Below are 27,490 nucleotides of genomic sequence, written 5' to 3'. Positions count from 1 at the left end.
CAGGGGACAGCCCGGCTGGAAATGCCATCAGTCTGTGTCACCTCTGCCTGCCTGGAGGGGTTCATGGGGCCAGGAGCTGGTGTTTAACGAGCCCTTTCACGGTGCCTGAGCACAGCAAAGAAATGCACCAGCACCACCCCCTCCCCCAAGAGAAACACATCTTCCAATAAAATTTATAGAGCATGGAAAGGCTTCTGGCACTGGGGTTCAGAGGTGGCCGGGCCCGGGCGTGTGGAGGCACCACCCTCCTCCTCCTCCTCCTCCCCCCCAGGGGATGAAAACAAAGCAAACAAGCAGAGAAATGCCGGGAGCAGATAAGTGAAGGCATGTCTGTCTGTCCTTCACCGGAGTGCCCGAGGTGCTGCTGGTGGTGGTGGGGATGGACAAACGGAGCCTCTGGGCTCTACAGGACAGGACATATCCACCACCCTGTGCTCAGCTCCTCAGGAGCCCTGGGAACAGCCCTGGAGACCAGGAGCAGGCTCAGAGGCATTTCCTGCCTCAGGAACCTCACCCCAGGCACTGCCAGGGCCGTGGGTGTGCAGGGGATGCTCCTCATGGACATCAGACAGAGCTTGCACAAGGTGCACCCAGAGCAAACTGTGGCCATGGAGGAAGCCACAGGCTGATTCAGTAGCCACATGGGCTACCCTGGAGCCAGACACCCCAATTCCCTTCCTGAGCCATCCTGGAGCCAGACACCCCAATTCCCTCCCAGAGCTACCCTGGAGCCAGACACCCCAATTCCCTCCCAGAGCCACCGGGGAGCAGCTGGCACCTCTTGGTGCTGCCCTGGGCACATTCTGAGGTGTGCAGGGAGCTGCTGGCAGCATCCCCTGCTCTGGGTGAGACTCTCAGTGTCTCCTTCCAGCCCTGGCCATGCGCAGGAGTGTCCCCAGGTTGTCACTGGCTCTGTGGGGGGACAGGGACCCCCATGGCAGGGCAGCCTGTTCTGGGGGTCAGCACCCAGGTGGGTGAGAGCTGGAGCCTGTGCAAGGCGAGCAGGATCTCTGTGCCCAGCCGAGAGAACAAATCACTCTGCACAGCCCACCCTGGCCTCCAGTGGCCAGTAATCCCTGCAACCATGACAGCCACTTCTGCTGGCCCCAGAGAATTGTATAAATCAGAGCAGAACAAAAGTCCTTTGCTGGGAGCTGGGCATGTGCGCTGCCTTTCAAAGGGGAGGCACATCTCTCTGGAGATCTGCACTCTCGGGGGACTGCCCCTCTGACAGCGCAGAGATTAACAGAACAGCCCGCTCAGCTTCCCTGCCCCAGCATCTCCGTGGGTGGAACAAACCCGTCACAGGCAAGCCACAGGGCAGGGCCATCATTCATTCTCACTTGTTACTCTGCTCCTGGATTGTTTAATGGCCTATTTTCCCTCCTTTCAGTTTCCAAAGTTTTGAGTAATAATTACATCCAATACAGCCTCCTTGGGCGTTAGGGCTGGAAAACTTGGAAATAATGAGGCCCAGCAAAGCAAATGGAGCAATGATGGAGTCCTGGGGGAAGCTGCAGGGCTGCAGGGAACTGCATTCCTGGCTGCAGCCCTCGCCCTCACAGCCCAGAGAAAAGCCCTAAATCAGCCCCACCACACCAGGAACAGCTCCAAAGTCAGAGCATCCCTCTGTCACTGGCAGTGCCATGGGCTGCAGGTCCCCTTGGGGCTGCTGGGGGTGTTTGTCACTGCCAGCCCTGGGACAGGGGATGGAGACAGCCCCGGATGGCTCCTGTGCCCTCCCAGGCCAGGGGTGGCTCTGGGAGCTCTTCCAAGCAGCCAGGGCAGCAAACTCGTTATTTGTGCTCCTGTATTTGTACCAGGGCTCCTGGCCCAGCCCCACTGACCAGGGGGCTGCAAACCAGGGCTGGGGGGGCTCAGGCTCTGCAGCTCCTCAGGGGTGCCTCGGGAAGGGGCTGTTTTCCCAATCACACTCCTGTTTGTGGGGTAAATTTGGGATCTGGCTCGTGCCTCGTGCCCGCTCCAAGGCCTGGACACTGGGGACGGGTGGGATTGTGACTCTGCCCCCTCCTGGGTCTCCCCACTGCTGCAAGGGTGGCAGGAGCAGATTCTGGTGCTCTCTGTGACCCCCAGCCCTGAGCTGCCTCACTCACATGTCCCGTCCTGGCTCTGGGGACTGTCCCCAGCCTGCTGGCATTGCTGGGCAGGGAGGAATGCTCCTGAGCTCCCTGCTCAGAGGGGACACGGCACAGGGGGCAAGGGACGCTCTGAATGTCCCCTGAGCCACCCTGGAAGCATGCAGGCCCTGCAGAGCCTCTGGGGACAGCAGAACTGGGGACAGCAGCTGCCCTGATGAGCCCAGCTGCAAACCTGGCCTGAAAGGGCTTTGGAGGAAAAGGAGGCACTAAAGGGCAAGGAGTGAACAGCAGCCACATGTGAACAGGGTTAGCCAGAGGAAGCAGTGCCACCCCCAAATGTGTGCCAGGAATCTCTTCCTGTGGAGTTCCTCGGCAGGAGGAGTCACAGGGAATTGTGCAACTGCTCAGAGCACCGGGCTGGGGAGCCGAGCTTGGCCTTTGCCACCCTGCCAGCCTGGGTGCCAGACCTGGGGCTGACCTCAGTGAGAGCCTCAGACAGAAATCTCAGGGGCTTGGAGGCTGCGGCAGCAAAACTTTCATTTTGCCAAGAAAAAACATCAAAACATACTAGAAACATGTTTGGGTGTATTTCAGATTTCAATGATTTCATCTGGGGTTTTGAAAGCCAAGCCAAAAGTTTGGGTTTCAAAAAAAAAAAAAAAAAAAAAAGGGAAATATTCCTGTCCTGTTTTGAATTGCCTTCCATCAGATAATCAAAAACTTCATGGAAAGGGAAAGGGAAGAGTTCCCTCCAAACACTCACATCATACCTGAGACAGTAAATGAGCAGGAGTTGGATGGTTTTGAGCTGTTCCTTTCCCAGCAGCAATGTCCCTGCCTCCCCAGAGGACACAGCCTCCCTGCCCTGCCTGCTGCCCCGCCTGACCCTGGGGCAGTTTAGGGAGCCTGGTTTGCAGCTGGGCAGTGCCCAGATGGCTCTGGGGGGCTGAGCTCTGCCTGCCCTGCCCATGGCTCCGGAATCCCTGGCACCGAGCATCCATCCGAGCTGGCATTGGCCTGGCAGTGCTTTGTTCCCCTGCCGTGGCTCAGGGTCTGGATCCCCCCAAAATCTGGGCACTCACACAAAGAGTAAAGCCCACCCTGCTCCACAGTGTCCCCAGCTTGCAAAATCAGACTAAGCGTTATTTACTCTCTGCGAGCTCCACATGGAACATGCTAAAATGAGGATAAATATCTGTTTTTCTTTCCCCCCCTCTGTTTCATGCAGGGAAGGTAACACTGCCGAGCCCTGGGGATCGCCTTTATTTTCTCTTTTCTGATATTTACTAAAGACTTAAAGACGGGAAGAGGCAGAAGCCTCTGGAGTGCAGGGCTGAGATGAAAAGGTCCCGGATCCCCAGCGGGATAGGAAGGCTTCCAACAGGAGGCACAAGCTGCTCAGCTTTGTTTCCCAATTCAAACACGGCCCGGGCACAAAAGGAGGGGAATAATATCGCTCTCCCAGGGGCGAGCCCACGCCTTGCTGCTGCCCACAACCATCGCCATTCCCAACAAAAAACGGATGCCGGCAAGAAAAATGATTTGGGATTAGGGGTTGCTGTGTCCCACCTGCTGACTGGGTTATTCTTGTGCTGAACCCGGCTCTGCCGGAGCCCGGGCGCCCCGCGGCACAGCCCGGCCCTTTCCGGGCATCCCTGACAAGCTGCGGCATCGGAATGCTCGGGAAAGGCTCCTGGGGAGCCCCGGTGTGTGCGCATGAAAGGGCAGCGTGTCACTGCCTGTGTGACAGCACAGGGCTGCAGACACGGACAGCCCGGGGGAGAGAGCGGCCGGCACAATGAATGTCAATGCCGGGCTGGGGCAGCTCAATGCCGCCCCGGGAATCCCCTGTAATCTGCCTTTAGATCCTGCTCTGACACGGCTTCCTCTGCTCAGCGGCAAACCCGCTCTGGGCTCTGCTCAGCGGCAAACCCGCTCTGGGCTCTGCTAAACGGCAAACCCGCTCTGGGCTCTGCTGAACAGCAAACCCGCCTTTAAACGGCAAACCCGCTCTGGGCTCTCTAGAAACCTGGCTCTGCTAAACGGCAAACCCGCTCTGGGCTCTGCTAAACGGCAAACCCGCTCTGGGCTCTGCTAAACGGCAAACCCGCTCTGGGCTCTGCTAAACGGCAAACCCGCCCTGGGCTCTGCTGAACAGTAAACCCGCTCTGGGCTCTGCTCAACAGCAAACCCGCTCTGGGCTCTGCTTAATGGCAAACCCGCTCTGGGCTCTGCTCAACAGCAAACCCGCTCTGGGCTCTGCTCAATGGCAAACCCGCTCTGGGCTCTGCTGAACAGCAAACCCGCTCTGGGCTCTGCTCAGCGGCAAACCCGCTCTGGGCTCTGCTCCCGAGGGACAGCGCTGAGCCTGCCGCCACTTCCAGCGCCTTCCCAGTCCCAAGGTGTGCAGACACTTCTCAGTTTTCTCCTGCCAGCACAAACGCAAAGAGGGAGTCAAGCTCGCCTTACATGTCCACAGAGAATCTGAGCCTCCGCTTTCCCCCCACAGCCGCTCCCTGAGGCCACAAATCCTCTGTCATCCTTGCATCCATCCCAATGTGAGGAGGTCCCCACCTCCCCTCAGTGCTGGAAGGATGGAATCCTTGAATCTGGCTTGGATCAGGATCCCCCTGGTTCATTCACCCCCTCCTGCGCCAGTCCCCATGTCCCTGCAGTGTCTCCTGTCCCAGCAGTGGCCCCCAGCCCCGTGTCCCCTCCCAGGGCTGTCGGGATGTGGCTCCAGGGCTCAGCAAGGAGCTCCCCCGTCCCTGGACAGAGACCCCTCCTGCCCCATTCCCTTCACGGGTCGGGCTTTGCAGAGGGCTGTGGAGCCCTCCCAGCCGGAGCCAGGCTCAAATCCAGCTGCAGGACAAGCAGCTGCTCCCAAACTTCAGCACAGCCACTGCAGGAGCCTCCCCACCCGCCTGGCTGGGCTGGAGGAGCATCAGTGACCTGCCTGGCTGGGCAGGGGGAGCCACCACCTGCCCTGCATGCCTGCCCTCCTTGTCAGCCCCAGAGCACCCAGGCAGGCTCTGGGTGAGGGTCCTGGGCAGCCCTGCTGAGCCAGAAGGTGTTTGGTGCTCACCAGGGCAGTACCGAAAGCTGGAGTGGAGCTGGGGGGAGCTGAGCTCTGGCTGTGGCTTCCCTGGGAAATAAATAACCCCACTGCGGCTGGAAGCCTCTGGGGCACCTGGAGCTGCCCGAGGAGCTGTGCCCGTTGCAGCTGGTGCAGCAGGAGCTGCCTGGGCTCATCCTCAGCACAGGCATCCCATCCCAGCCCTGGCGCTTCCCCTGGAGCTCTGCCCTGCTCCCACTGGGATCACTGGGATGCTGCCATGAGCTCCAGAGGAGCAGCTGCCACCAGCTCCTCCGCAGGCTTTATCCTGCATGAAACGAGCCCTTGGAATCCCATAAATAAATAAATGCATAAATGAATAAATAAATAACAGCATTTCCATGGGATCACGGATCCAAGGTGAGGGTTTGTAACTCAGAGCCACTGGGCCGTGCCCTTCGTTTGCCCAGGGCACTGTGTGGATACCCAGCACCCCCTGGCAAAGAACTGCCCTGACCCCCCCAGCTCACCTGGGGATCTGCCCCAATGGAGCAAAGGTGTCAGGAATAAATTCACCTCGCCTGCCTCGGGATGGGGTGAAGGAGGAGCAGCCTCAACACCACAGGCACTTTCCTGGCGTTTGCCAAGACTTTCCTGGTCACCCCTTGGCAGGGAAAGGGCAGGATGTGTCCTTTGAAGAGGGACATCAAAAGGCATTGCCAAAGAGGACAATGTGGGGACGCTGCAGGCACAACAAGCGTTGCATCATCCATCAATTACCCGTCAAAGCCCAGCTGAAACGCAGCTTTCAGTACCGGACGGTGATGAAGTGACAATCTCACCACATCTGGGACAAAGGTCTGTCCCACGCCGATCTCGGGCAGAGCCGGGAGCCTCCAGGAATTTCGCTTCATCTTTTCTATGAGGTTCTGAGTTTACAAGAGTTTCAGTCTGGGTGTCTGGCCAGGAAGGCAAGCCCTGGCCTGGCCTGGTGTCCTGTGGTGCTGTGACAATCCCCACAGCATCTCCCTGGCCTGGCTGCCCCGTGCCCAGCTGGGCGTGGATTTGCATTTGGATTTGGATTGGGATTGGGATTGGGATTGGGATTGGGATTTGGATTGGGATTTGGATTTGTCTCCGAGGTTTCAGTTCCCTGTCTGGTGTTGCTCCCTTCTGCAGGGCTGGGAATTGCTGTGAATTTTGTTTTGTTTTGAAAGAGGGGAGCCCTTGCTCCGGCTTCCTGCAGCCTCCAGCTGCTCTGCCCGTGGCTCCCAGCCCGTGAGTTCCCTGGGGCTGCGGGACCAGACCCAGCAGCTGCTGAGGCTGCTCATTGCTGCTCTCTGCACCCCCTAGCCCAGGCTGGGAAGGAGCAGAGCAGGGCAGGGAGGCGCAGCATGGCCCCTCACAGAACCCCCTGCTCCTGCTCTCCAGCGTTTCTCCTCTCGCAGGGCGCTCGCACTGGAGCCTCTGCACTTCATCTTGTCCATAAAACTGATGCTAGGCAGGAGGTTTGGCTCAGCCTGGGCCTGACCCACGGCTGTAAATCTGCCCTGCTGCGCCTGCTCACGCCCCCACGGAGCTGCTGTCACTGCCCGTGCGGAGCTGCAAAACCAACCCTGACATGTCCCAGGTGCAGCGCTGTTTCCTTCCCTCCCTGCCTGCCCTGGCTCTCCTCTCTCGTGGAGCAGCCTCTCCTCTCCTCTCCTCTCCTCTCCTCTCCTCTCCTCTCCTCTCCTCTCCTCTCCTCTCCTCTCCTCTCCTCTCCTCTCCTCTCCTCTCCTCTCCTCTCCTCTCCTCTCCTCTCCTCTCCTCTCCTCTCCTCTCCTCTCCTCTCCTCTCCTCTCCTCTCCTCTCCTCTCCTCTCCTCTCCTCTCCTCTCCTCTCCTCTCCTCTCCTCTCCTCTCCTCTCCTCTCCTCTCCTCTCCTCTCCTCTCCTCTCCTCTCCTCTCCTCTCCTCTCCTCTCCTCTCCTCTCCTCTCCTCTCCTCTCCTCCTGCCTGGGAATGCTGGGGCACAGAGACAGCTCTGGCACCCAGGGGACACCGAGGGACACCGAGGGACACGGTGCCACCCTGCCAGCCCCCAGGCTGGGAGCAGGGCTCGGGTCCTGCCTGGCCCAGGAGCACTGGGCAGGAAAGGAGTTTCCCCAATGGGCAGGGGCTCCTGGTGCTCCCCGCCCGCAGGAGGAGCAAAGGAACGGCTTCTGACAGGAGGATGGTGGGCAGGAGGTCAAACAAGGAGGAAAGTTTGCCTTGTGCAAGGAACTAAACCGAGCTCTGGTGCTCCTGCCCTTCCTGCAGGCGCCAGTGACCCCGGGGCTCCCTCCTGGGGGTGACAGCAGGCTGGGGCCACCGCCCACGCACAGCCCAGGGCCCTTCTGACCTTTACACATGGGGACACCCATGCAGCACAGCTGAGAATCGAATTTCCGGACTCCAAACGGTCCCACCCTCCTCTAAGCCCTTCTCCCGTAGCAGTTAATCCATATAAACCACTGGAGATGTCCTGGGTGTGTGACCAGCGGGAGTGGGAGCCACTAAACCACTCTTACCACTGATATGTGCCTAAAATGAACTGCAAGGATCCCATCTGTGGTTCAGAGTCCCTAAATGACAGAGAAACCCCAAATGACAGAGAAATCCCAAATGACAAAGGAACCCCACCTATTCCATCCTCAGGCACCCCCCAGGCAGTCTGGTGCTGCTCGCATTGGAAGCAGGACCCTGCACCCACAGGGGCTTTCTCTGCACCAGTATGGCCAGTGCCAGGACCAGTTCCTGAGCCTGAGGTGGGCTCCAGCCCCACTATCGCTGCCATTCTGCTTGGTGCCCCTTTTGGGCTGCTCTGCCCTTCACTGGCAGCCCCCAAGGCAGGGAGGGTTTCCAGGAGGAAATTCAGAGTGCAAAGGGAAACTCCATCCCCCTCCCAGCCAGCATCTCCAGGGTCCTGCAGCGGGATCCCCACTCAGGTGAGTGTCACCCGGGGGTGGCAGGCCCTGACCTCACCTCTGGGGGCTTTCTGGAAGAGCAGCAGCCGGGAGCTGCCAGCCGCAGCCTGGGACAGCAGGGTGAAGGCAGCAGAGTCGCTGTCACTGCCATGAGCACCCCAACCAGCTCCCAGGGGCTGAAATATTCCCCAGCCCTGCTCCCCTGGCAGCCCTGGGTGACTTTTACAGCTCTGGGTCAGCTCCAGAGGCAGATTCCCCCTCTCCTGGAGGTGCTCCCTGGAGGTGGCTGTGCTCTGCAGCTGGCGCTGGCAGCCTCCCCTGCAGATCCCACAGTGATAAGGGGGGACTGGGGCTCTTTATGAGGGCGCTTAACGAGCTGATGACATTTTTATGAATTAGGACAGTCCCAAGGAGATCAGACTTGGTGATTCTTCAGGGATGCCAAGACCCTCCCTGACTAACAAACCCCATTCCCGTTCCTCTGGGCAGATGAGATCTTTGCCTGTCCTCTCCTCCTTTCCCCGTCCTCTCCTCATTTGCCCGTCCTCTCTTCCTTTGCCTCTCCTCTCCTCCTTTCGCCGTCCTCTCCTCTCCCCTCAGATCTGGAATGACCTGCCTTGCCCTCTGCTGGGAATCTGATTTCTCTCATAAAGAACGGGAGGCTCCCAGATCCGAGGTGACCGCGGCACCGGGGGCTGGATTTGGGATTTGGGAGAGAGAACAAGGCTGGATGTGGCTGATGCTCCCTTAGGGGGCTGTGGGATGAGGGGAGCACAAAGAGCCAGCCCGGCCTCCTCCAGGGATGGCTTTGGAAGAGCAGCTCGGTGTGCCAGGGTGCAGGGACATTTGTGAGGGGCTTCTCTAACCCCCAAGAGGCTGTTTGGGACCCCTGTGACCAGGGTAGAAGGACCAAACTGCCATCCCAGCCCCGGCCGGGGGAGCACAGACAAAGGCCGGGAGCCCTGGACGGGAGGGGCACCCGCGCCCACTCAGAACTCCGAATAATGACACTGAGCACTCTCAAAGCACTCGGTAAACACGATTAACTAATTAGTCAGGTCTTTACTAATTAACCAGTCACAGGACTGGTGTTGCTCAATATGTTTAATGATCCGGAGAGAGGCTGAATGGCCGGGGGCAGCGTCTGGAGGGGCGGGAGCTGAGGAGGGGGCGGCTGGGGAGGCTCAGAGGGGCTCAGCCAGGGCTGGGACACGAGGGGACAGCAGGGACACGGGATGGACCCTGTCACCCTGCCAAGGACAGCGCTGTGCCCCGCTCCTCAGCGCTGGCACAGCCCTCTGCACCTCCTGCCAGGCAGGGCACCACCGGGGCTGTCCCAACCCTCCTGTGGTCCATGTGTGTCCCTGCTCGGGGCCAGCAGAACCAGGTGGAGATGTTCAGGTACACCTGAAACCAGCCCAGCCTGAACCAGGCCGAGCTAGGTGAGAGTCCCCCAAAAGCCCACAGGTGAGAATCCCCTGAAAGCCACCCCTGGGCACTGAGAATGTAGGGTCGCCACTGTCCCCTGGGCACTGAGAGGACAGGGACACCGCTGTCCCTGGGCATTGAGGGTGCAGGGCCACCACTGGGCACTGAGTTCAGGGCCACCACTGTCCCCTGAGAGGGCAGAGCCACCCCTGGGCAGCAGCTCCTGGCCGAGCCCAGCTCTCTGCAGTGGGATGGAACCTTCCAAGTGCAAGCGCACAGTTCTGCAGTTACCGGGAGAGAAGAGAGAGGATTGTGCCGTGCAGAGCAGTGTCTGGGGCCAGCACAGAAGCCCCTGTGGCCTGAACACCCGGCTGGGCAGCTGGCAGGGGCGCTGGGCTCTGGTGTCTGCACTGCACGCTGCAGCCCGGTTACCGCGGCTCGTCCCGGGCCGTCCCTGTTCAATGGCTCTGCTCTGCCGCTCCGCACTGAGCAGGACACCGCATTTGCAGGAGAGAAGCCCGTCCTTAGCGCTGCTGTCATGTCATCCCCCGGGGCTCACAATGAGGGTGGGGGATGCCCGCAGTGCCCCGCAGCCCCGCACGGTGCCCACTGCCCTGCAGGCACCCACCTCACCCTGCTCGGCCCAGACACAGCTCAGTGTCCCACACAGGCCACCTCAGCCTCAACCACGGGGACGCAGCAATGGCCACAATGCCCTGAATTCCTTGTTCCGTCAGTGTCACCCTGTGCCTGGTGCCTCCAGACACGGACCTGGAGCCCAAGCAGACAAACAGGGACATGAGGACCCTGGGTTCGGGGTTTTTTTCCCTAAATGCTTGAGCTGACACCCAGAGCAAAGGCCGTGGGTGCTGCTCAGTGCCCACAGGACACCCCAGTGTCCCCGCTGTCCCTCCATGGATGGGGACCCTCAGGTCTCTCTCAGGGCCCCCCTCCACCACCCCGTGCTGCTGGGGAGGAGCTGGGGGCTGTGCCCACCCCTCTCTCCTGCCGGGGGCTGAGAACTGCAATAAAAGGTGCATTTCTCATTTCTTTAGCAAGCCAGGCCTGCCTCTGGGAAGGGTCCCTGTATCCGTGCAGCTCCCTGGCCTCCCCTCCCCTGCTCAGTAATCTTACTCCTGGGCCTGAATTCATTCAGACGCTCTGAGGGATTAGCTGACCTTTCTTTCAGAGCTTGCTAAGCTGGGGATGTTAAAGCTTCCCAAAAATTAAACTCTCGGGAGCCTGGGAGCCTGGAGAGTTGTTTAGAGGCTGTGACTGCCTCCCCAGCATCCAGCCCGGGGTGGGGACAGACCTTGGACTGTCCCTGTGTGTCGCCCAAGGGTGCTCAGGTCCAGCCCCAGCTCCGGGTGCTGCTGGGAGGTAAAACCAGAGGGGTTTTCTGTCCTCTGAGCCCGGTTCCAGCAAACCCCATCTGAACCCGGCTCCAACAAACCCCATCTGAACCCGGCTCCAGCAATCCCCATGTGAACCCGGCTCCAGCACAGAGCCCGGCTCCAACAAACCCCATCTGAGCCCGGCTCCAACAAACCCCATCTGAGCCCGGCTCCAACAAACCCCATCTGAGCCCGGCTCCAACAAACCCCATCTGAGCCCGGCTCCAGCACAGAGCCCGGCTCCAGCAAACCGTCCGCCGCTCTCCTCCCCATCCACACTTCTGTTGGAACAGAAGCTGCGAGGGGGGCGCGGGGCTGCCTTTGTTTTCCGTTTAAATGGCTCCTTTGGAAGGGCGGCCGGCTCGTAGCAGGATAATTTTATGGCCCCATAACCCAGCACGAGGAGGCTCCTTCCCAACGCCGCACTCCCCCTGCTGCGGCAGCGGCCGGAGCCTGCGGGGCTCTCTGGCACGGAACCCGCGGTAATCCCGAAAATAAAACTGTCTTATGAGATATAAATTAGATTGCTGCCCGGGGGGTGAGCGGCGCTGCTCCCCCGCGGGGCCGCCGCTGTCGGAGAGCATCTGCTGCAATTACAGGTTCCTGCTCGGCGGGATGACCTCCCAAATATTCCAGCAGCAGCTGGAGCTCGCGCAAACACTGCGAGCTCTCCTTACAGCCCAGCAGCAGGGGCTGGCTCTGGGCTGGATTGCTGCTCCGTGCCCCCATCGCCTCCCAGCGCTCCGGGGGTGTCCGGGGTCCCCTTGCCGAGGGTCCCGATTGTCCCCCGGAGGCTGAGCTGGTCTCTCCTCGCGGGTTTGTGCGGGCAAAGTGCACCTTTGGCACGAGATCGGCACCGCTCATTGCCCAGGAGAGGAAGCAGCCTTCAGTGCTGTCTAATTACACAGAAATTACCAGAAGAAATGAATTCCAAAAGGTGACCATATGGGCTGCAAGGCTGAAGCCGAGGCTGGATTTTGCCTCTGGTTACTGCCACTCAGAGCTGAGGGCAGAATCCAGGCCAGAAGTGTGTTTCTAGCTCGTGATTTATTGCACCAAAGCGGAGCTGGTAATGAAAACCGTGTTCCACTTAATACTCAGGCGACTTCCAACAAAAATGCCAGCAGGAACCCTTTCTTCTGCTCCCTGCCTCGCAGCTGCCCGGCAGCAGAGGATGTGCGAGCTCGGCCCTCCTGCCGTGCCACAGGGAGGGCCCCGCATGTCCCACGTGTCCCCGAGCCCGGCTGGGGGCACCAGGCTCAGCCCCGGACCCTGCCCTGCCTCATCTCCCCCATCTTTCTAACCCCTTCCTGGGGTGGCTCAGCCTGAGCTGCAGATTAACTCAGCAACCAAACAACAACCAAACAAAACCCAGCTCTGTGAGACCATTGCAGCACTGGTGTCCAAACTGCCCCTCATGGGCTGGCTGTGCTGCAGCACTGATCCCCCAAACCCAGCCCTGGGGGTGCTGAGCCCCCTCTGCAGCACTGAGCCCCCAAACCCAGCCCTGGGGGTGCTGAGGGTGCTGAGCCCCCCCTGCAGCACTGAGCCCCCAAACCCAGCCCTGGGGGTGCTGAGCCCCCTCTGCAGCCCCAGCGCTGACAGAGCCGGACCCACAATCGCTTTAACCCTTCCCGGCCCAGCCTGCTGCTCCCTGGCTTTAAAAATGCCATTTTTCCCGGCACGCAGGGAAGAGCGGGAGCCCTCCCCTCTCGTCCCGGAGAGCAGCAGGTGGAGGAAGCTGCGAGGGACCTCAGGAAAGACCCTCGGGCCCCTCCGAGCCCTCCCTGTGACCTGTGGGAAACTCGGGAATGGCCCAGTGCCGCGGCCGAGCCCCCGCGCTGCGAACGGCCGGATTCATTTGCATGCCGGAGGGGTAGCCGGGCTCCTTCCACCGCCGTGCCGGCATGGGAATGCGCTCGAACGCTCAATATCGCCCGGCAGAGAGCTCCCCGTGCTCACAATCCCGCGGGGCTGCTGGAAGGAGCTCCCAAGTCAAGGATGCCCCAAGGGAACCCGGCCCCCGAGGGCAGCGGAATTGCCGGGAATTGCCGAGGCTGGAAGGCTCCGGAGCCAGGCGGACCCGGGCGGGGCAGCGGCTGCAGGGAACTCGGGCTGGGTGACAAGGGATGCGGCCTCTCCGCTCAATGGCCCCGCAGCCCAGGTCCCATCGAAGCCAGGAGCAGTCAGAGCCGGGGATGTGTGTCAGGCCAGCACTTCCACTTCCCTTTCAGCCCGCGGACACCGATAAATCTTCCAGGGACACGGGGACAGGACGCGCCTCGCTGCAGCCGCTGCCAAAGGCTCCTTAAAAGCAGCCGGGACACGGAGAAATCCATTCCATGGAGGAATTACCAGGGACGAGTGGGAGCTCATGGAGCTGCTCCCTGCCAAGGACCCGAGCACAAAGTCCACCACCCCGACCAAGGCAAGCGAGTCCAGTTATCGGCGATAAATACATTTATTCCAAATGTCCACCCACTTTACATTCCTTTATTTAACACAGCCGCTCTAAACAAGGGCTGGGATAAATGGAAAATAAACTCTGGGAGGCTTCATGGCTCCCTGGCTCTCCGGGCAGAGCTGCCTGGGCTCTGGTTGCTATTATTAGTGTAACGATTGTTGTTGTTATTATTATTGTTATGATTATATGCATTTCATTCTCTTCGGGGTAATGAATAATTTATGACTCTGTCTCGATCCCCTTTCAATGGATTCACTATCCAGGGAGACTCGCTGAATAATTTGGATCATTCGTTTTCAAGTGCAGGGGCTGCCGACAAATTGTTCGCTTTTCATTGCTGGGGACATTCATTGGTCACCCAAACCAGGGGATTTCTTTGGTGCCCCCAGCACGTGAGGCGCTGTCTGGGGTTTTGTTGGGATTTTTTGGTTGTTGTTGATTGGGTGAAACTTTGTGAAGTGGAGACTAAGAAACAGCTCGTCGCGGGGGCTGGGTTTGTGCAGAAGTCAGTTTGCCAAATTTCTGTTTGCCAAATTTGGTGGTTTTGCAGAGGCTTGTGAAAAGTAAATGCTATAGAGGATATTAAATGTTATTCAAATGTTTTAAAGGCGACGCTACTCTTGGTCTTTGATTTGAGCTAAATTATCATGCAGCTGATTATTAAATTTTGCTTACTCAGCTCACACTAGAGAAATGTTGCGGTGTTAAACCTGCTTTGCCTAAAATCCGGAGGGAAAGGGAATTTTCAAGAGGCTTACGTTGGGGATCTTCTAATCCTTACAATCAAACGAGCACCAGTATTAACTTCTGTGTGTTCACCCTGTGATCCCTAATCCCGAATTCACGTCTATCCCCCGGGATCAGCCCTGGGCAGGCTCTGAGCTCTGCAGGGATCCATCCCCGGCACGGTGGGGATGAGCGCTGTGCCTGGGATGGGCTGGCCTGGGATGGGATGGGATGGGGTGGGATGGGATGGGATGGGATGGGATGGGATGGGGTGGGATGGGATGGGATGGGATGGGATGGGATGGGATGGGATGGGATGGGATGGGATGGGATGGGATGGGATGGGATGGCGGGGGCTAACACATCAGCGCTGGTACCCACCGTTTGCCCGGGGTGTCCCCACTTGGACAATCCCGGCAGATTTGCTGCCAGCTCCGTGAAAAATCATCAGGCCATGCCCCGCTCAGCTGAGGAATGAACAGGGAGCAGAGCTCTGCTGGTGCACAGACCCCCCTGACACAACTTTCCTGGGTGTTTAACTGTGCCCAAACCCGGCCCTGGCTGATGGCAGGAACAGCTGGGGGTGCACAGGGCTGAGCAGCTCCGCTCGGGCTCAGCCCTGCCCAGCTCAGCGCCGTGCACCGCGGGGTCCCAACTCCCGGCACCGCAAGAGCCGCAGGGGACAATCCCCGGTCACCAGGGCCGGGGCCACAGCCGCTCGTCCCGTCCCTGTCCCGCGCATCCTGTCCCTGTCCCTGTCCCTGTCCCTGTCCCTGTCCCTGTCCCTGTCCCTGTCCCTGTCCCACTGGTCCCTGTCCCACTGGTCCCGTCCTTGTCCCGCTGGTCCCATCCTTGTCCCGCTGGTCCCGTCCCTGTCCCGCTGGTCCCGTCCCTGTCCCGCTGGTCCCATCCTTGTCCCGCTGGTCCTGTCCCTGTCCCGCTGGTCCCTCCTGCACCGCCCGCTGCCTGCGCCGCCCGCCCAGCCCCGATTTACGAGCAGCGTGTGAAGGACAGACACTGGGCCGCTGGGCTGAACAATGCGGGAATATTAGCCGAGTTACAAAAACAAACAAACCAAACCCTGCCGGGAGCCCGTTTCATTTATCTTCCTTTGTCCCGTTTTGCTTCAGCGTGAAAGTCGCCCTTTCAAGCGCAGCGGTTGCGTTCCAGCCCCGGCGGGCAGCTGATCCAAGGCGCTGCACCGCGAGCTTCCCAAAGGCTCTTTGCACACTTCAATTCATCCCTGAATATTCAGCCGCCTTTCCCTCCCTCCGACCCTCCCAGCACTTTCTGCCCAAGAGCCGAGGGTGCAGAGCCCGGGGCCGGGGATGGCGGGCACGGAGCCTTTGTGTGCAAACACAAGCTGCTGTTTGTGTTCGCCGTGCCTCTGTCAGAGCCCGATTGTGGCCACCGGGCTGCTCTCAATATCCGCCCGGCCACCGCCGCTGCCGGAGGGATGCTCCCCTCCCTCCCTCCCTCCCTCCTTCCCTCCCTCCCTCCCCGGACGCTTTGAAGGGAAGGGATTTAATTTCATGAGGCTTTCGGTAATCACGTTCCGATCTCCAACATTAACCAGAGCTGACTCCCTCTTGCACAAGGGGAGGATGAGGCAGTGAACAGCCGCGGCTCGGACGGGCCGCGCCGGCGGAGGAAGGCAGAACGCGGGGCTGGTCCTGCGCCGCTTATCAGATGGGGCTGGGAAACAACAGGCAGCGCCAGGAGGGAGCGGCTTTACCCACCCCGAGGACGCTCTTCGGGGCTCTCGTGCACCACAAACCCTGATTTTTAAACCCAGACATTTTCCTCCTGTCCGCGGCCCTTCCCGTCCTTTACCTTCCCTGTCCCCGCTCCATTTCCAGTGTCCTGGTGCCTCTGCCGCGCTCCCCGGGCTCGCTTCTGCTGGAACAGGCTCCTTCTGCTCGGCCATCGCTACGTGGGGCAGCCAGCGGGCAGGAGGAGCCAGGGCCGGCCCTCCGGGGAAGGTTTTCATGAACAGGAGGCTGCGGCCAGGGGGTTTAGGTCTCACCTGCACTGCCCCTCCCTCCCCTCCCTGCACGCAGGGCTCAGCTCTCCCCAGAGCATCTCCTGACCAGGCGGAGATGACACTCTAGACCCTGAAGGAAAGTGGTTTTGGGGCTGTGAGAGCAAAGCAATTGCTGGGACAGTCCCCAGTGAGTGTTAAACTCCCTTTTCCAATCAGATGTGCGGTCCATTCTCTCCTCGCCCGCTCTGCTCCGACTGCCCGAGCCTGCACCCTAAATACCCTCAGAGCTGCCATTAAGGGGCGTTAATTGTTCCCGTCGGATAATTAATGATAATTCCAATGAAGATTGCTGCCTTGGTCAAAGCTAAGCACGGATCGCAGTGACCCACCCAGCGCAGCCTGGCAGGGATCGGGGTGATGGATGGCCCCCAAATACCGCAGGGAGGGTGACGTGGACACCTCATCCATCTCTGTACGCCGGCCCGAGCTCGGAGCACACCGGCTGCGAGTTTGGGGTCGGGGCAGCAGCTGGGCTGCTCCTGGCGGGGCCGGCAGCGCACGGACCCCGCACGGACGTGGCAGCGAGCCCGGAGCCGGGGCCGGCTGAGCCAGCAGCACTCCTGCCGTGCTCCGCCTCCAATTCCCGCCTGGGACACGGGGAGGACCCTCCCCTCCCTCCCTTCCCCGTGCCATGACAAACTGGGGGTGCTGTCCCTTCTCCATGAGGCACCGCCAACAAATCCGGGCCTATTTCTCGCTGGCACAGAGAGTTTCCCACCCCAGCACGTCAAAAAGGATAAATCTGCTGTAAAACAACCCCACAGAGCCGGGCTGCTCCCAGCCTGTGTCAAGCACTGCCTGCTCCTGCCCTTCGTGGCATTTTTGCCCTTTCCCAGGGGAAATTTGGGGTACTGGGTCTAGGCCTGGGCTCTCCATTCTCTCCCCAGATGGGAGATGCAGCAGCTTTGATGCTCAAGCAGAGGTTCCCAAGGCTGCTCCCCCCTGCCTGTGCTGGAATTTCCACTCACCTGCCCACACAAGGCTTTTTGCTGCTTATTTTTGGCAGAAGAGGGCCAAGGACTGCCGGGCTCATCCTTTAGCAGCCCCTCCATCCCCAGGGGAACAGGACTCGGCCTGGGGGCTGACACTGCCAGTGCAGGCCCCCCAGGTCCCGCCTCAGCCCAAAGGGACTCCTCTCCACCAGCAAGCACAGCCTGGGTGACAACAGGCCTTGGGCAAAGCCAGAGGCCCCTTCCAGCCCTCTGTGGAACACTTTAGAAAACCCCTGTACTTCCAGGAGAGAGTGAAACAAAGGTTTGCTCCTTCTCTGCTCTCCTACCCTCTGTCCAGGTGGGAGATGCAGACACGATTTTAAGCCCTCCCGTCACCCACAAGACACTTTGAAAAATTGGAAAGGAAAATTTCTGCCTGTGGAAACGTCTGCCCAGGGAGATTTCTTCCACGGTCTCAGAGCTGTGCGTGGGACATGAACCCAGGCTCTTTCCCTGCCTGTTCCTTTCTCTCTCTCTGCCATCCCAGCGATGCAGGAGGTGCCAGTTGTGGGCAGCAGTTCTGTGCCCCGTTTGTGCTGTCAGTGCCCCCAGTGCCAGCTGAGCCCCAGAACAAAATAATCTCTGTGCCCAATCCCCCCATCAGTTTGTAAACTCCAGTCCGCACTGAAACCAGCGGTGCACAAAACACTCCCATAAACTCACCTCCCAGCAGAGCTGTGTCTCCTCCATCCCCGTGCTCTCCTGGGTCAGTGTTTATTTGGTATCTCCCAAAAGATTACAGGATTTCCCCCTCCCCAGCACTGATTCCCCGGTTTCTGCTGATCCTAAATCAAACTCTCACTCGGTGGGGTTGAGCCCCTCCGTGCCACCGGTCCCTCTGCTGCTGCCTGGGGTGGATCGGGAGCGGAGTTCCCGTTCCGTTCCCTCCCAGAGCTCCGTGCTGCCCTGGCTGAGAGCAGGAAAAGCCTCCCCGTCTCCTTATCAGTCCCTAGGGCATCCTAATCCCCTTATAAACGCAATCCATTACACAGGTATCTGTTTAAAAGCCTGCCTGTCACTCCAGGCAGCCCCGTCCCAGCTCTCCGGGCTCTTTGGAGCGTGGTCAGCGGGGATGAGTCTGCGGCGGGCAGAGCTGCGATTGCTCCGGCTGCGAATACGGCCTGGCCCTGTCCCTGTCCCCTCCATGTCCCTGTCCCTGTCCCTCTCTATCCGTATCCGTGTCCGTGTCCGTGTCCGTGTCCGTGTCCGTGTCCGTGTCCGTGTCCGTGTCCGTGTCCGTGTGGCTGTCCCTGTCCCCTCCCTGTCCGTGTCCCCGTCCGTGTCCCTATCCCTGTCCCATCCGTGTCCGTGTCCCTGTCCCTGTCCCTGATCCCTGCTCAGACACGGCGCCTGTCCCTGTCCCGCCGGGCAGCAGAGCCAGCCCGAGTCGTGCCAGCCCGAGCCGTGCCAGCCCGAGCCGTGCCCGCTTCCGCGCGGGAGCAGCGGGGATCTGGCAGGGATGCTCGGACGGGAGCTCGGCCCATGCAAAGCAAACGTTCCCTGCTGCTCGCAGCGGCAGAGGCCAAGCGGCAGCCGCGGCCCCGGAGGCGCCCTGGGGACGGAGCAGATGTGGCAGTGCCACCGCCCAGCCCCGGCTCTGAGCCCTCTGCACGGGCTGATCCTGCAGCGAATCCCTCCCTTCTCTTCTCAAAACCGGGGGGATCTGTTCGGTGTCACCATGAACGCGCTGCAGATAAATCATCCTGCCGAGGGGGAGCCTGTGAACCCTCTGCGCTGGGGCTCAGCCCTGCCCTGGGGCCCTGTGCTCCAGGCAGCTGTGCCAGAGCTCTCCAGGAAAGGTGGGTGTTGGATCTGATGGGTCCCGGGGCTGCTGTGGGGTTTTTTGCTGTTTGACAGCAACAAGTGGCCCAAAGCTCCGCAGCCCCTGCGATGCCAGGCAGGCGCCAGACTGCTCCAGCCGTCCTCACCCATGATCTCCTCTGCCCTGGATGTCCCCCAGGACAAAACTGGTGCGGGAAAAACTCACCACAGCGCCCTGAAATCCTCCAGGAAGCCCTTAATAAAACTCTGCTTGCACAGCCCTACCACGGAAGAGTCACAGACAGGATGGGAACTGTGAAGGCGCTTGAGGTGGGTGATCAATCAGGGTAGAGAAAGGGAATCACCTAAATTTAATAAGAGACACCAGGAACTCCCTGGAATGAAATCCTGCAGTCCCATAAAAAGCACAAGAGCCTCCAAAACCACCACCAAAAAGCTGGGTGTCACAAAAGGGAGGCAGGAGAGACCTAGGGCCAAAAAAGCATCAACCCTCCGTGGCCACAAAAATCCATCTCCCATCCCTGAGCAGGAAGGGGAGATAAATAAAGAATATAGAGACAAATTCGTGTTCCCAGCTGCTCCCAGACAGAAATCCCAGAAGCCTGGGAGTGCTTTTACAGGCTGTGGGGATTCCAGAGCCTCGGGTGCTTTTTGCTTCATCCCTGGAGAGCAGCACATCCCCCCGGGCAGGCACAGGGGGTTTGCGAGGCGAGGACAGCGGAGGCTGAATAAGGATGACAAGATTTGGCCCAGAAAGAGGAGGGCAGAGATTAGCCGTGGACAAGCTCAAGGGAAGGCAAGTGTCCAACCCGGAGTGCCAAGCCTGGTTTTGTTTTAGCCTTAACTGCGCTTTTTTGTTTGTTTGTTTGTTGGTGTAAAAACCTTTCTGTTGGAAATCAGTTTAACTTTAAGCTTCCTGAGAATAAAAGCCTGTGAGAAAGCTCTGCCCATGCGAGGCTCCCTTGGGAGGCTACAATGGGAGCCTCAGCAGCTCCTGGGCCCGAATTTCTATGGCTACAGCACCCATCAGCTCAGCAATACAGCCACCCCTGCTCTGTGCTTCCCCTGCAGCACAATCCATGGGAGTGCACCAGGAGGGGCTGGGAAGGGCCTGTGGCTCCATGGATGGCACCTGGGGCCACGAGGAGTGCAGCCCCCACAGGGTCTGCTCCAGGGGCTGGTGGAGCTGCCCCAGCTGCAGTTTCCTGAGTACAAGGATGCTGCTGGAATGCTTCGTGTCCTGCTGAACCCAAATCCAAAGGGTTTCACAGAGCTTCCCTTTGCTCCCTAGACATGGGGGCATTGAGGCCCAAGACAAAGCTGGATATCAGACATGATAAGCATTCCTGTTATCATCAGCAGGTAACGGACAGCGCCAGCACAGAGCAGCTCCAAAAGGCACCTGAGAGCCCCGGCTGGATCCAGCCACAGGCAGAGCTGAGTTGTGCTGCCAGATCCACGCACCAGAGCCTGCCTCGGTGGACAAAGGAGGTTACACTGTGGGGGAACACCTGTGGGACCCTGGGATCCTCTGTGGGACCTGGGGATCCTCTGTGGGACCCTGGGATCCTCTGTGGGACCCTGGGATCCTCTGTGGGAAATGGGGACCCTCTGTGGCACCCTGGGACCCTCTGTGGGACCCTGGCATCCTCTGTGGGACCCTGGGATCCTGCAGGGGCAGCCTGGGGGTCCTGCTCAGAGCCCCTCTGCCCAGGCTGGGAGTGTGGCTGTCTCTCCAAGAGAAGGGATGGATGTTTGCAACCGTCCCCATCCCTTGGAGCAGCCGTGGCCATAAGCAGGGCAGACACAGGGACACTCAGGCTGCTTTTCTCCTCACAGAGGGGTCTGCAAAGCCATTTGTTCCTCGGCCCGACCCATCCCACCAGGGAACTGAGGGAGCAGTGGATGTGCCCCTGTGTCACCAGGTCCCTGCCAGCTCTGCCAGTCCCACCCACACTCCCTTTCCCAGCACTGCAGCCAATCTTTGTCCCTCTGTCCCTCTGTCCCCCTCAGGATAAATCATTGGCAAAGCCCTGAACCACCAGGGAGAGGAGCAGGCAGAAAGGACATCTCCCACCAGCCCAGCCCTTCCTGGCTGGATGTGAGCCCTTCCTGGCCCCTGGGAGCCCCTGGTGGCCCAGGCCTGGCCCTGGCTCCCTGCGCTGCCCACTCGGGGTGCCTGGACCCCTGCAGACAGGCACTGGCTCACAAGGAATCCCTGCAGGGACAGAGCCAAAGTCACCACCAGCTTGAGCCCTTCTTCCACTTGGAGGCCAAGGAGAATGGGAAGGAATCCTCTCATGAGGCTCCCCAGTACCCCGCTGTGCCAGCCCGGGAAAATGGTCACAGCCAGGATGGGAACTGGGAGAGCTTTGGAGGTGGAGGTGATTAATGCAGGGTAAAGCAAAGGGACAACCTGAATTTAATGCGGGACACCAGGAACTCCCTGCATGAAACCCCTCCCGTCCCTGTGAGGGAGCAGGGCTGTGCGGCAGGATCTGATTTCCCTGGCTGTGGTGAGGGTGGAGGGGCCCCGTTTGCTATTTCAGCAAGCACTGCCCTGCAAATGCCTCCCCGGACCAGCGCGGAGGTGCCAAAGGCCCAGGTTTGGCTGGAGGTTTTTCACTGGGAGTGTTTGGTGGGCGCTCCTCTCAGAGTTCCTGGTCAGCTCCTTGTCTGAGGTGAAGTTTCCTTTCCGCTGAATAAGAACTTGCTGGGAAATCGCTGTGACATGAGACACATCCCAGCCTGGGAACCCTCGGGCAGCGCGGCAGGGCCTGTGCAGCGCCAGGCTCCCCGCGCTGCCCGTGCCAAATCCCCTATCTGGGAGCACAATGTGTTTCCTTTCTCCCCCTGCCCTCGCTCCCGCTCCGTTAAACGCTCTCGAGGGCCAAACCCGGCACCTGCAGCCAGGCTGACGTCAGGAACACCTGCAGGCGCCGGGAGCATCCCCTGGCTCCGTGGGGAAAGGCGCTGGGGCTCCAGAGCCGGCGCTGGGATGGAGTGTGGAGCTCTCCAAGTGCCTGTCAGCGGGATGCAGCCTGGGCTCGGCCAGTAGTGCCTTATCCAGGCAGAGGCAAAGGTGCAAAGTGAAGGGAGGGTGCTGCTCCGGCTCATTCCCAGCACTCCGAACCACGCCGTGGTTCTGGAGAAATCGTGCACGTTGTGTTTTAGTGGTGTTTATTTCTGGAACGGTGCACGTTGCATTTTAGTGATGTTAAATCTGATCAAAGACCCTGCCTGCGCTTTCCTGTGTCCACACGAGCTCACCGGCAGCTGAGCTCTGACAGCGTTTCACTCCAGACCTTTCCCAGCTGCAATTCCTCTCCTGGGGGAGCTGGAAGCTGCAGCAGAGCAGGCTGGGCTGGAGAAGGGGGCTTGGGCTGGACCAGGGCTGAGCAAAGAGCCAGCCCAGCGGCGCTGGAGAGAGGCAGGATGGAGAACAGACCTCCGAGCTCTTCTCCAAGCCCAGTCCTCCCTGGAGCCCTCCGGCTCGCAGGCGCCCGGCCAAAGCCGGCCAAGGCCAAGCTCTACGTGGAGCAGTTACTTGCCAGGTAAAGCTGATGGGAACCTGAGCTGTGAAAGCTCTGCAGGAGCAGATCCCTGGAGAACATCCCCCTGGGACAAGCCCTGTCCTCTCCACGTGCAGTGCTGGGGTCTCGCAAGGAGCTCTAGAGAAAAATTCGATCTGGCTGGCGAAAAGCGTTCCCATGGGAAATTTTGACTTTCTGTCAGAAACTCCAGAGCATTTCTTTCTCAGCCCCAAATAAGCATGAATAGGAACAAAGATTCAGTTTTGGCAGGGGGAATGGGCTTACCGAAGAAAACACCCAAATTTTTAAGCAAAGCAGACACATTCTATCATTTTTCTCTTTGGATGAAAAGAAAAAGAAAAATAAAACTCCCAACGATTTTCCAGAAAGGAAAAAAATAAATTCAGAAAAAAAAAAAAAAGAAAAAGAAAAAACGCAACCAGTTCTCCCAGCGCTGCTCGATGCAAACTCAGCTGATTTGGCTGATGCCCCTTTCCCTCAGCACGGCCGCTCTGGTGCCCTGAGCAGCCTTGAGGAGCCTCGGGCGAGCGGCGGCTCCGGCAGCAGCTCCCGCCCTGCCCCGGCCCTGCCCCGCGAGCGCGGCTCCCTGCCCCGGGGCCTGACTTTCTCTGGGATTTGGGAGAGAAACCAGGGTGGGCCGACGGTCATGAGCGAGTGGGTGGGAGTTGAATGGGGTTATTGTGATCTTTATCTGGGGGGATTATTCCAGGCGGTGCGGGCTTGGCAGGGCAGCGCGGGGTTTCGGCCGTGGCTGCTTTTACAGACTGGTAGGTGCGGCCCCAGGGAAGGAGCGGCGGGACTGGGCTGCGGAAAATTGTTTTACGGTAGCTTCATCCTTGCAAAACATTCACTTCCCAGCAAAGCCGGTGGAAAAGGAAAAAACAGAGCGATTTTCGTTTGCAGAAGTCTGACGCGGCTAGGAGCACACATGGTCTGAAATGCAAAGCCTGGCATAAAAGTGACATATTTTACTGGAAACTGGGAACTTGCTTCCCTTTTATTGGAAATACATTGGAAGGGAGAAGGATGGTAGGAGCACGGCGCCAGCACAATAACGGAATAGAAGCGTTTTCAGGAGAGTTTGAGGATCCTGCAGGGGAGCCCGGGGGTCCGATATCACCTCGAGACCGCACTGAACTTTACGGCACCGCCGATAGCGGTGTCTCTGCAGGCAGGGAGCGGGGCTGAGGCTGGGAGAGCCGGACCCCTCCTGCCCCCCGGCCTCGCTGCTGGGCAGGAGACAGCGCTGGGATGGAAGCGAGACGCGGAGCTCCGTCCCCGAGCAGCGGGACCCGCGGGACGGCGGAAAAGCGAACCCGGAGCTGACCCCGGCAGCCTCAGGCATCGGGACGCGGCATCTCCCGGCCGCTTCCCCCGTCCCGACGGGATCCGAGCATCGCCCCGAGGCTGCCGGGACCCCGGAGCCGCCACCGCGTGTGCCCCGGTGCCACCGGGCCCCCCTCCCCGCCAGATACCCCGGCATGGCCGTGCCTTCCTGCTGAAGACGCCGGCGAAGAAATTGCGCTCTCTGCAAGGCACACATCTGATTGTGATTTGGGGAAAAAAATAAAAAATGAAAAGAAGGGAAAGAAAACAAAATAAAAGGAAAAAAAAAAAAAAAAAAAAAAGGCGGCCAACCCCGGCCGCTCGGCGAGGGTTTTTTCCTATAGTCGGAGCTGCAAATATTTTGGAAGACGGGGCCGTGTTTTCCTTGTAAACAAGGCGGCGGCGGCGGCGGGGCCGGGGCTGCGCTCCGCGGGCCCGGGGGGTCCCGGCGCGGGCAGCGGAGCCCAGGCCGGGCCATCCCGACCCGTGGCCGGGTCCCCACGGGCACACGGCTGAGCAGCTGCCCCCGAAACCGCAAGGAGAGGAGCGGCAGCGCGCGGGGATCCCGCTGAGGAAGCGGGGGTGGAAGATCGGAGGGAACGTTCGGCGGGATGTGCGGGGACTCTCGGGGAAGAACTGCCCAAGCCCTTAACCCTTGTCCACCTCGGCAGAGGCGAGGGACACTCCGTCTCCGCCCGGAACAGCCAGCGCTGCGCGGGTTTCTCGCTCCAGATGGAACGAACCGGCTGCCGCCCGGTTCTCATTTGGCCCTGGGGCTCCTTCAAGTCTCCTCCGCCGCCTCCCAGGGCCACCCGCTCCTCCCGAGGATGCCGGGACCGGAGCTGCAGGCTTTGCCCGGCTTTCCTGCTCTGCTCCCGGCCGCCTTCCCTCTCCGGAAAGGGCCAGAGCCCGTCCCGATCCCGGCCGGACACGGAGCGTCCCGGGCTTGGGTCTCCGAGCCCGTGTCCCGGGGAGGAGAGCGGGGCTGCTGCGAGCTCCGGGATCCCCGGACCGGAGCCGGGCCGTGCACTGCGGGCCCCCCTGGCGGACCTGAGCGGGACGGGAGCCCCTGCCCGGCCAGCCAGGGCCCCTTCCCGCTCCTCCGGACACGAGCGGCGTTTTCCCGGAATCCTGAACGCCCCTCTCCTGAGCTCCTTGGTTTTTCTTTCCTCGCATTTCTGAGCTTCCCCTAGCTCTGCTCATCGGAGTCCCCCGCTGACCCCGTCCTGTGCCGCCGGCTGCCTCCGGCGTCCCCGTCCCACGGCCCCGCGGCTCTCGGTATCCCCTGCCCCAAATTCCTGTGCCCTGCCCGGTGCTCCCAGGCTCCCCGTGCCCGCCGTTTTGCACCTGGAGGTCCCTCGGTGCTGTCACCGGCAGGCTCCCGAGTACTTCAGTGTCCCCTGCCTTGAGCTGCTGGGCGCCTCAGCGTCCCCTCCCCTGCGCTCCCGAGTGCCTTCACATCCCCGCTCCGCGCTCCGAGGGCCCTCGGTGTCCCGTCCTCATCCCTCTGCTCTCCGGTACCTCAGTGTCCTGCTCCTCCCCCGTTCTCCGCGTCCCTGCTTGTCCCCGCGCTGCTCGGCGTGTCCCTGGATGTCCCCGTGCCTTTCTCTGCCGTCCCCCGCGGCTGCTTCCCTCTGCCCTCCCTCTGCTTCCCCTCCGGGGACCTCCGCGCCCCGTCCCCGTCCTCCTCCCGCCGTGTCCGCGCCCGCGGCCGGCACTCACCCACGCACTCGTTGGCCTCCCGGGCCGTCGCTCGCTGCCAGGGCCGGTCGTAGTGGAAGGGCTTGCAGCGGTCGCACTCGGGGCCGGCCGTGTTGTGCTTGCAGTCGCACACCAAGCTGTCGTCGCGGTCCCGGACGCAGCGCGACGCGTGCCCGTTGCACTTGCAGCGCCCGCCGACCTGCAGGTCGGACACGGCGTAGAAGTAGGAGTCGCGGGCCAGCTCGGAGTCGTCCTCGCTCTCGTCGCCGAAGGTGTGCAGGCGGCTGAAGGTCACCCTGATGTCGGTGGCCGTCACCCAGTCCTGCAGCACGGGCGAGTTGTCGAAGTCGTGGGCGGTGGGGCGGCCGTCCAGGGTGCTGAAGGCGATGAGGCCGCCGGAGAGGGGCCGCACGTCGGTGTGCGAGTCGGTGCACACCGCCTCCTGCTCGTTCTGCTTCGTGATGGCGGCGCGGCTCGGCTTGTTGTACATCTTGCGGCACTGCGTGGAGTAGAACTGGAAAGGCACCCAGGTCTTGCCGTAGTCCATGGACTTGTGGATGGCCATGGACTCGGGGCGCGGCGAGCAGAACTGCAGGCTGACGTAGGTCACCTCGAATTTCTTGCCGAGGGACAGGGTGAGGGTGACGTTGTGGGGATACTGGACGTAGCTGTCGGACTGCCAGCAGGTCAGGTTGTGCGGGTTGTTGAGGTCGGTGAGGAAGGAGGGCGGGTGGGCGCGCTTGGGGTCGGAGGCGTTGCAGAGGTGGCAGGTGCGGACCTGCTCCTCGCCCTTCTCCGTCACCACGCAGTACCGCGACGGCGGCTTCCCGCAGGTGCTGGACACCTTCACCTCCTTCCCGAAGGCCGAGTTGACGAAGTCGGGGATGCAGCGGCGGGGCAGCCCGTGCTCGTCGTAGCAGGGGTCGGGCTGGGCGCTCTGCACGGCGAACATGCTCACGCCGTGGTAGCCGCCGCGCAGGGGCTGCGCCAGCCACGCCGCCGCCAGCAGCAGGGCCAGCGGCGCCTCCGCTCCCCTCCGCGGCATCCTGCGCGACCTCCGCGCGGCCTGGGGACGGCGGGCCGGGGGACACGGGGCGCGCCGGGGAGCCGCCGCTCGACCGCGCCGCTCCGCGGGGCACCTCGGCCGGGGACGCGGTGCGGCGGCTCAGGGAGCCCGGAGCATCGCCCGCCCCGCGGCCAGCCCCGCGGAGAAAGGGGAGACCGCGACGGCGGCGGCACCACAAAAGTGGGGCTGGCGGCGGGGCTGGGTCCCGCCTGCCTCCCGCCCCGGCCCTCGCACGGAGAATGACTGGCGGTCCCAGCCCCCGCCGCGTTTGAGGTCATGCTAAAGGAGTGACATCGCGCTCAAGGAACAGAACAACGACATCCACTGGCGGCTCAGCCAGAGACGCGCACAGGCCTCGGGGAGGGCGCTGGGGGGGATGGGAGTGGGACGGAGCCCGCCTCGACACCGCGGTGATGGGCGCCAGCTCCGCCGCGGGGCTCCCGAGCCGCCCCGAGGAGCCGGGCGAGGGTCCTTGCGCTCCCCCCGCCCCGCTGTGCACCCGACGGGGCCGGGGCAGCCGGGGCCGCCCGCGCCTGCAGCTGGGGATGCTCCGGGGGCGTGGGGCGGGAAGGGGGGAAGCGGCCCGGAGGAGCCCCACGCCCACCTGTGGGGACGCCGGGGGGATCGGGACGGGGACGTGTCCCACCCGGTCCCTGCTGGCCTCCCCTGCCCACCGGGCCAGACGGGGACTGGTCCCTGAGCTGGATCGGAAGGGACACCGGCCCCAGTGGGCTCCCGCAGCCCTGGGACAGGAAAGCCGCTGCCGGGAAGTTTAACGGGGGGAAGCAGAGCACGGGAACTGCTGGGCCTGGCGACCCCCGGCAGGTGGTTTTAGGGGCTGGTCTCGGGGAAAAGGGGCAGTCTCTCTGTCACAGCCCCGGGACAGACCGGGCACGAGGGGCTGCGCGGCGCC

At 61.1% G+C, this 27,490-nt stretch overlaps 1 protein-coding gene across 1 annotated transcript in view; it reads right to left on the bottom strand.

Annotated features, from left to right (window-relative positions):
- Window positions 1–26,810, bottom strand: part of NTN1 (netrin 1) — a 79,130-nt gene extending 52,320 nt beyond the window's left edge. Inside the window, exon 1 of the mRNA XM_030962010.1 lies at window positions 25,533–26,810. Coding sequence (XP_030817870.1) covers window positions 25,533–26,556 — 1,024 coding nt within the window. The 5' untranslated portion in view covers window positions 26,557–26,810. The remainder of the gene's footprint in view (window positions 1–25,532) is intronic.
- Window positions 26,811–27,490: the final 680 nt, after the last annotated feature.

The sequence above is a fragment of the Camarhynchus parvulus genome, chromosome 18 (genome assembly GCF_901933205.1).
Source record: "Camarhynchus parvulus chromosome 18, STF_HiC, whole genome shotgun sequence".
NCBI classification, from domain to species: domain Eukaryota; kingdom Metazoa; phylum Chordata; class Aves; order Passeriformes; family Thraupidae; genus Camarhynchus; species Camarhynchus parvulus.
Note: the sequence above shows the minus strand (reverse complement) of the source record. Positions and strands in the feature narration are given on the sequence as shown.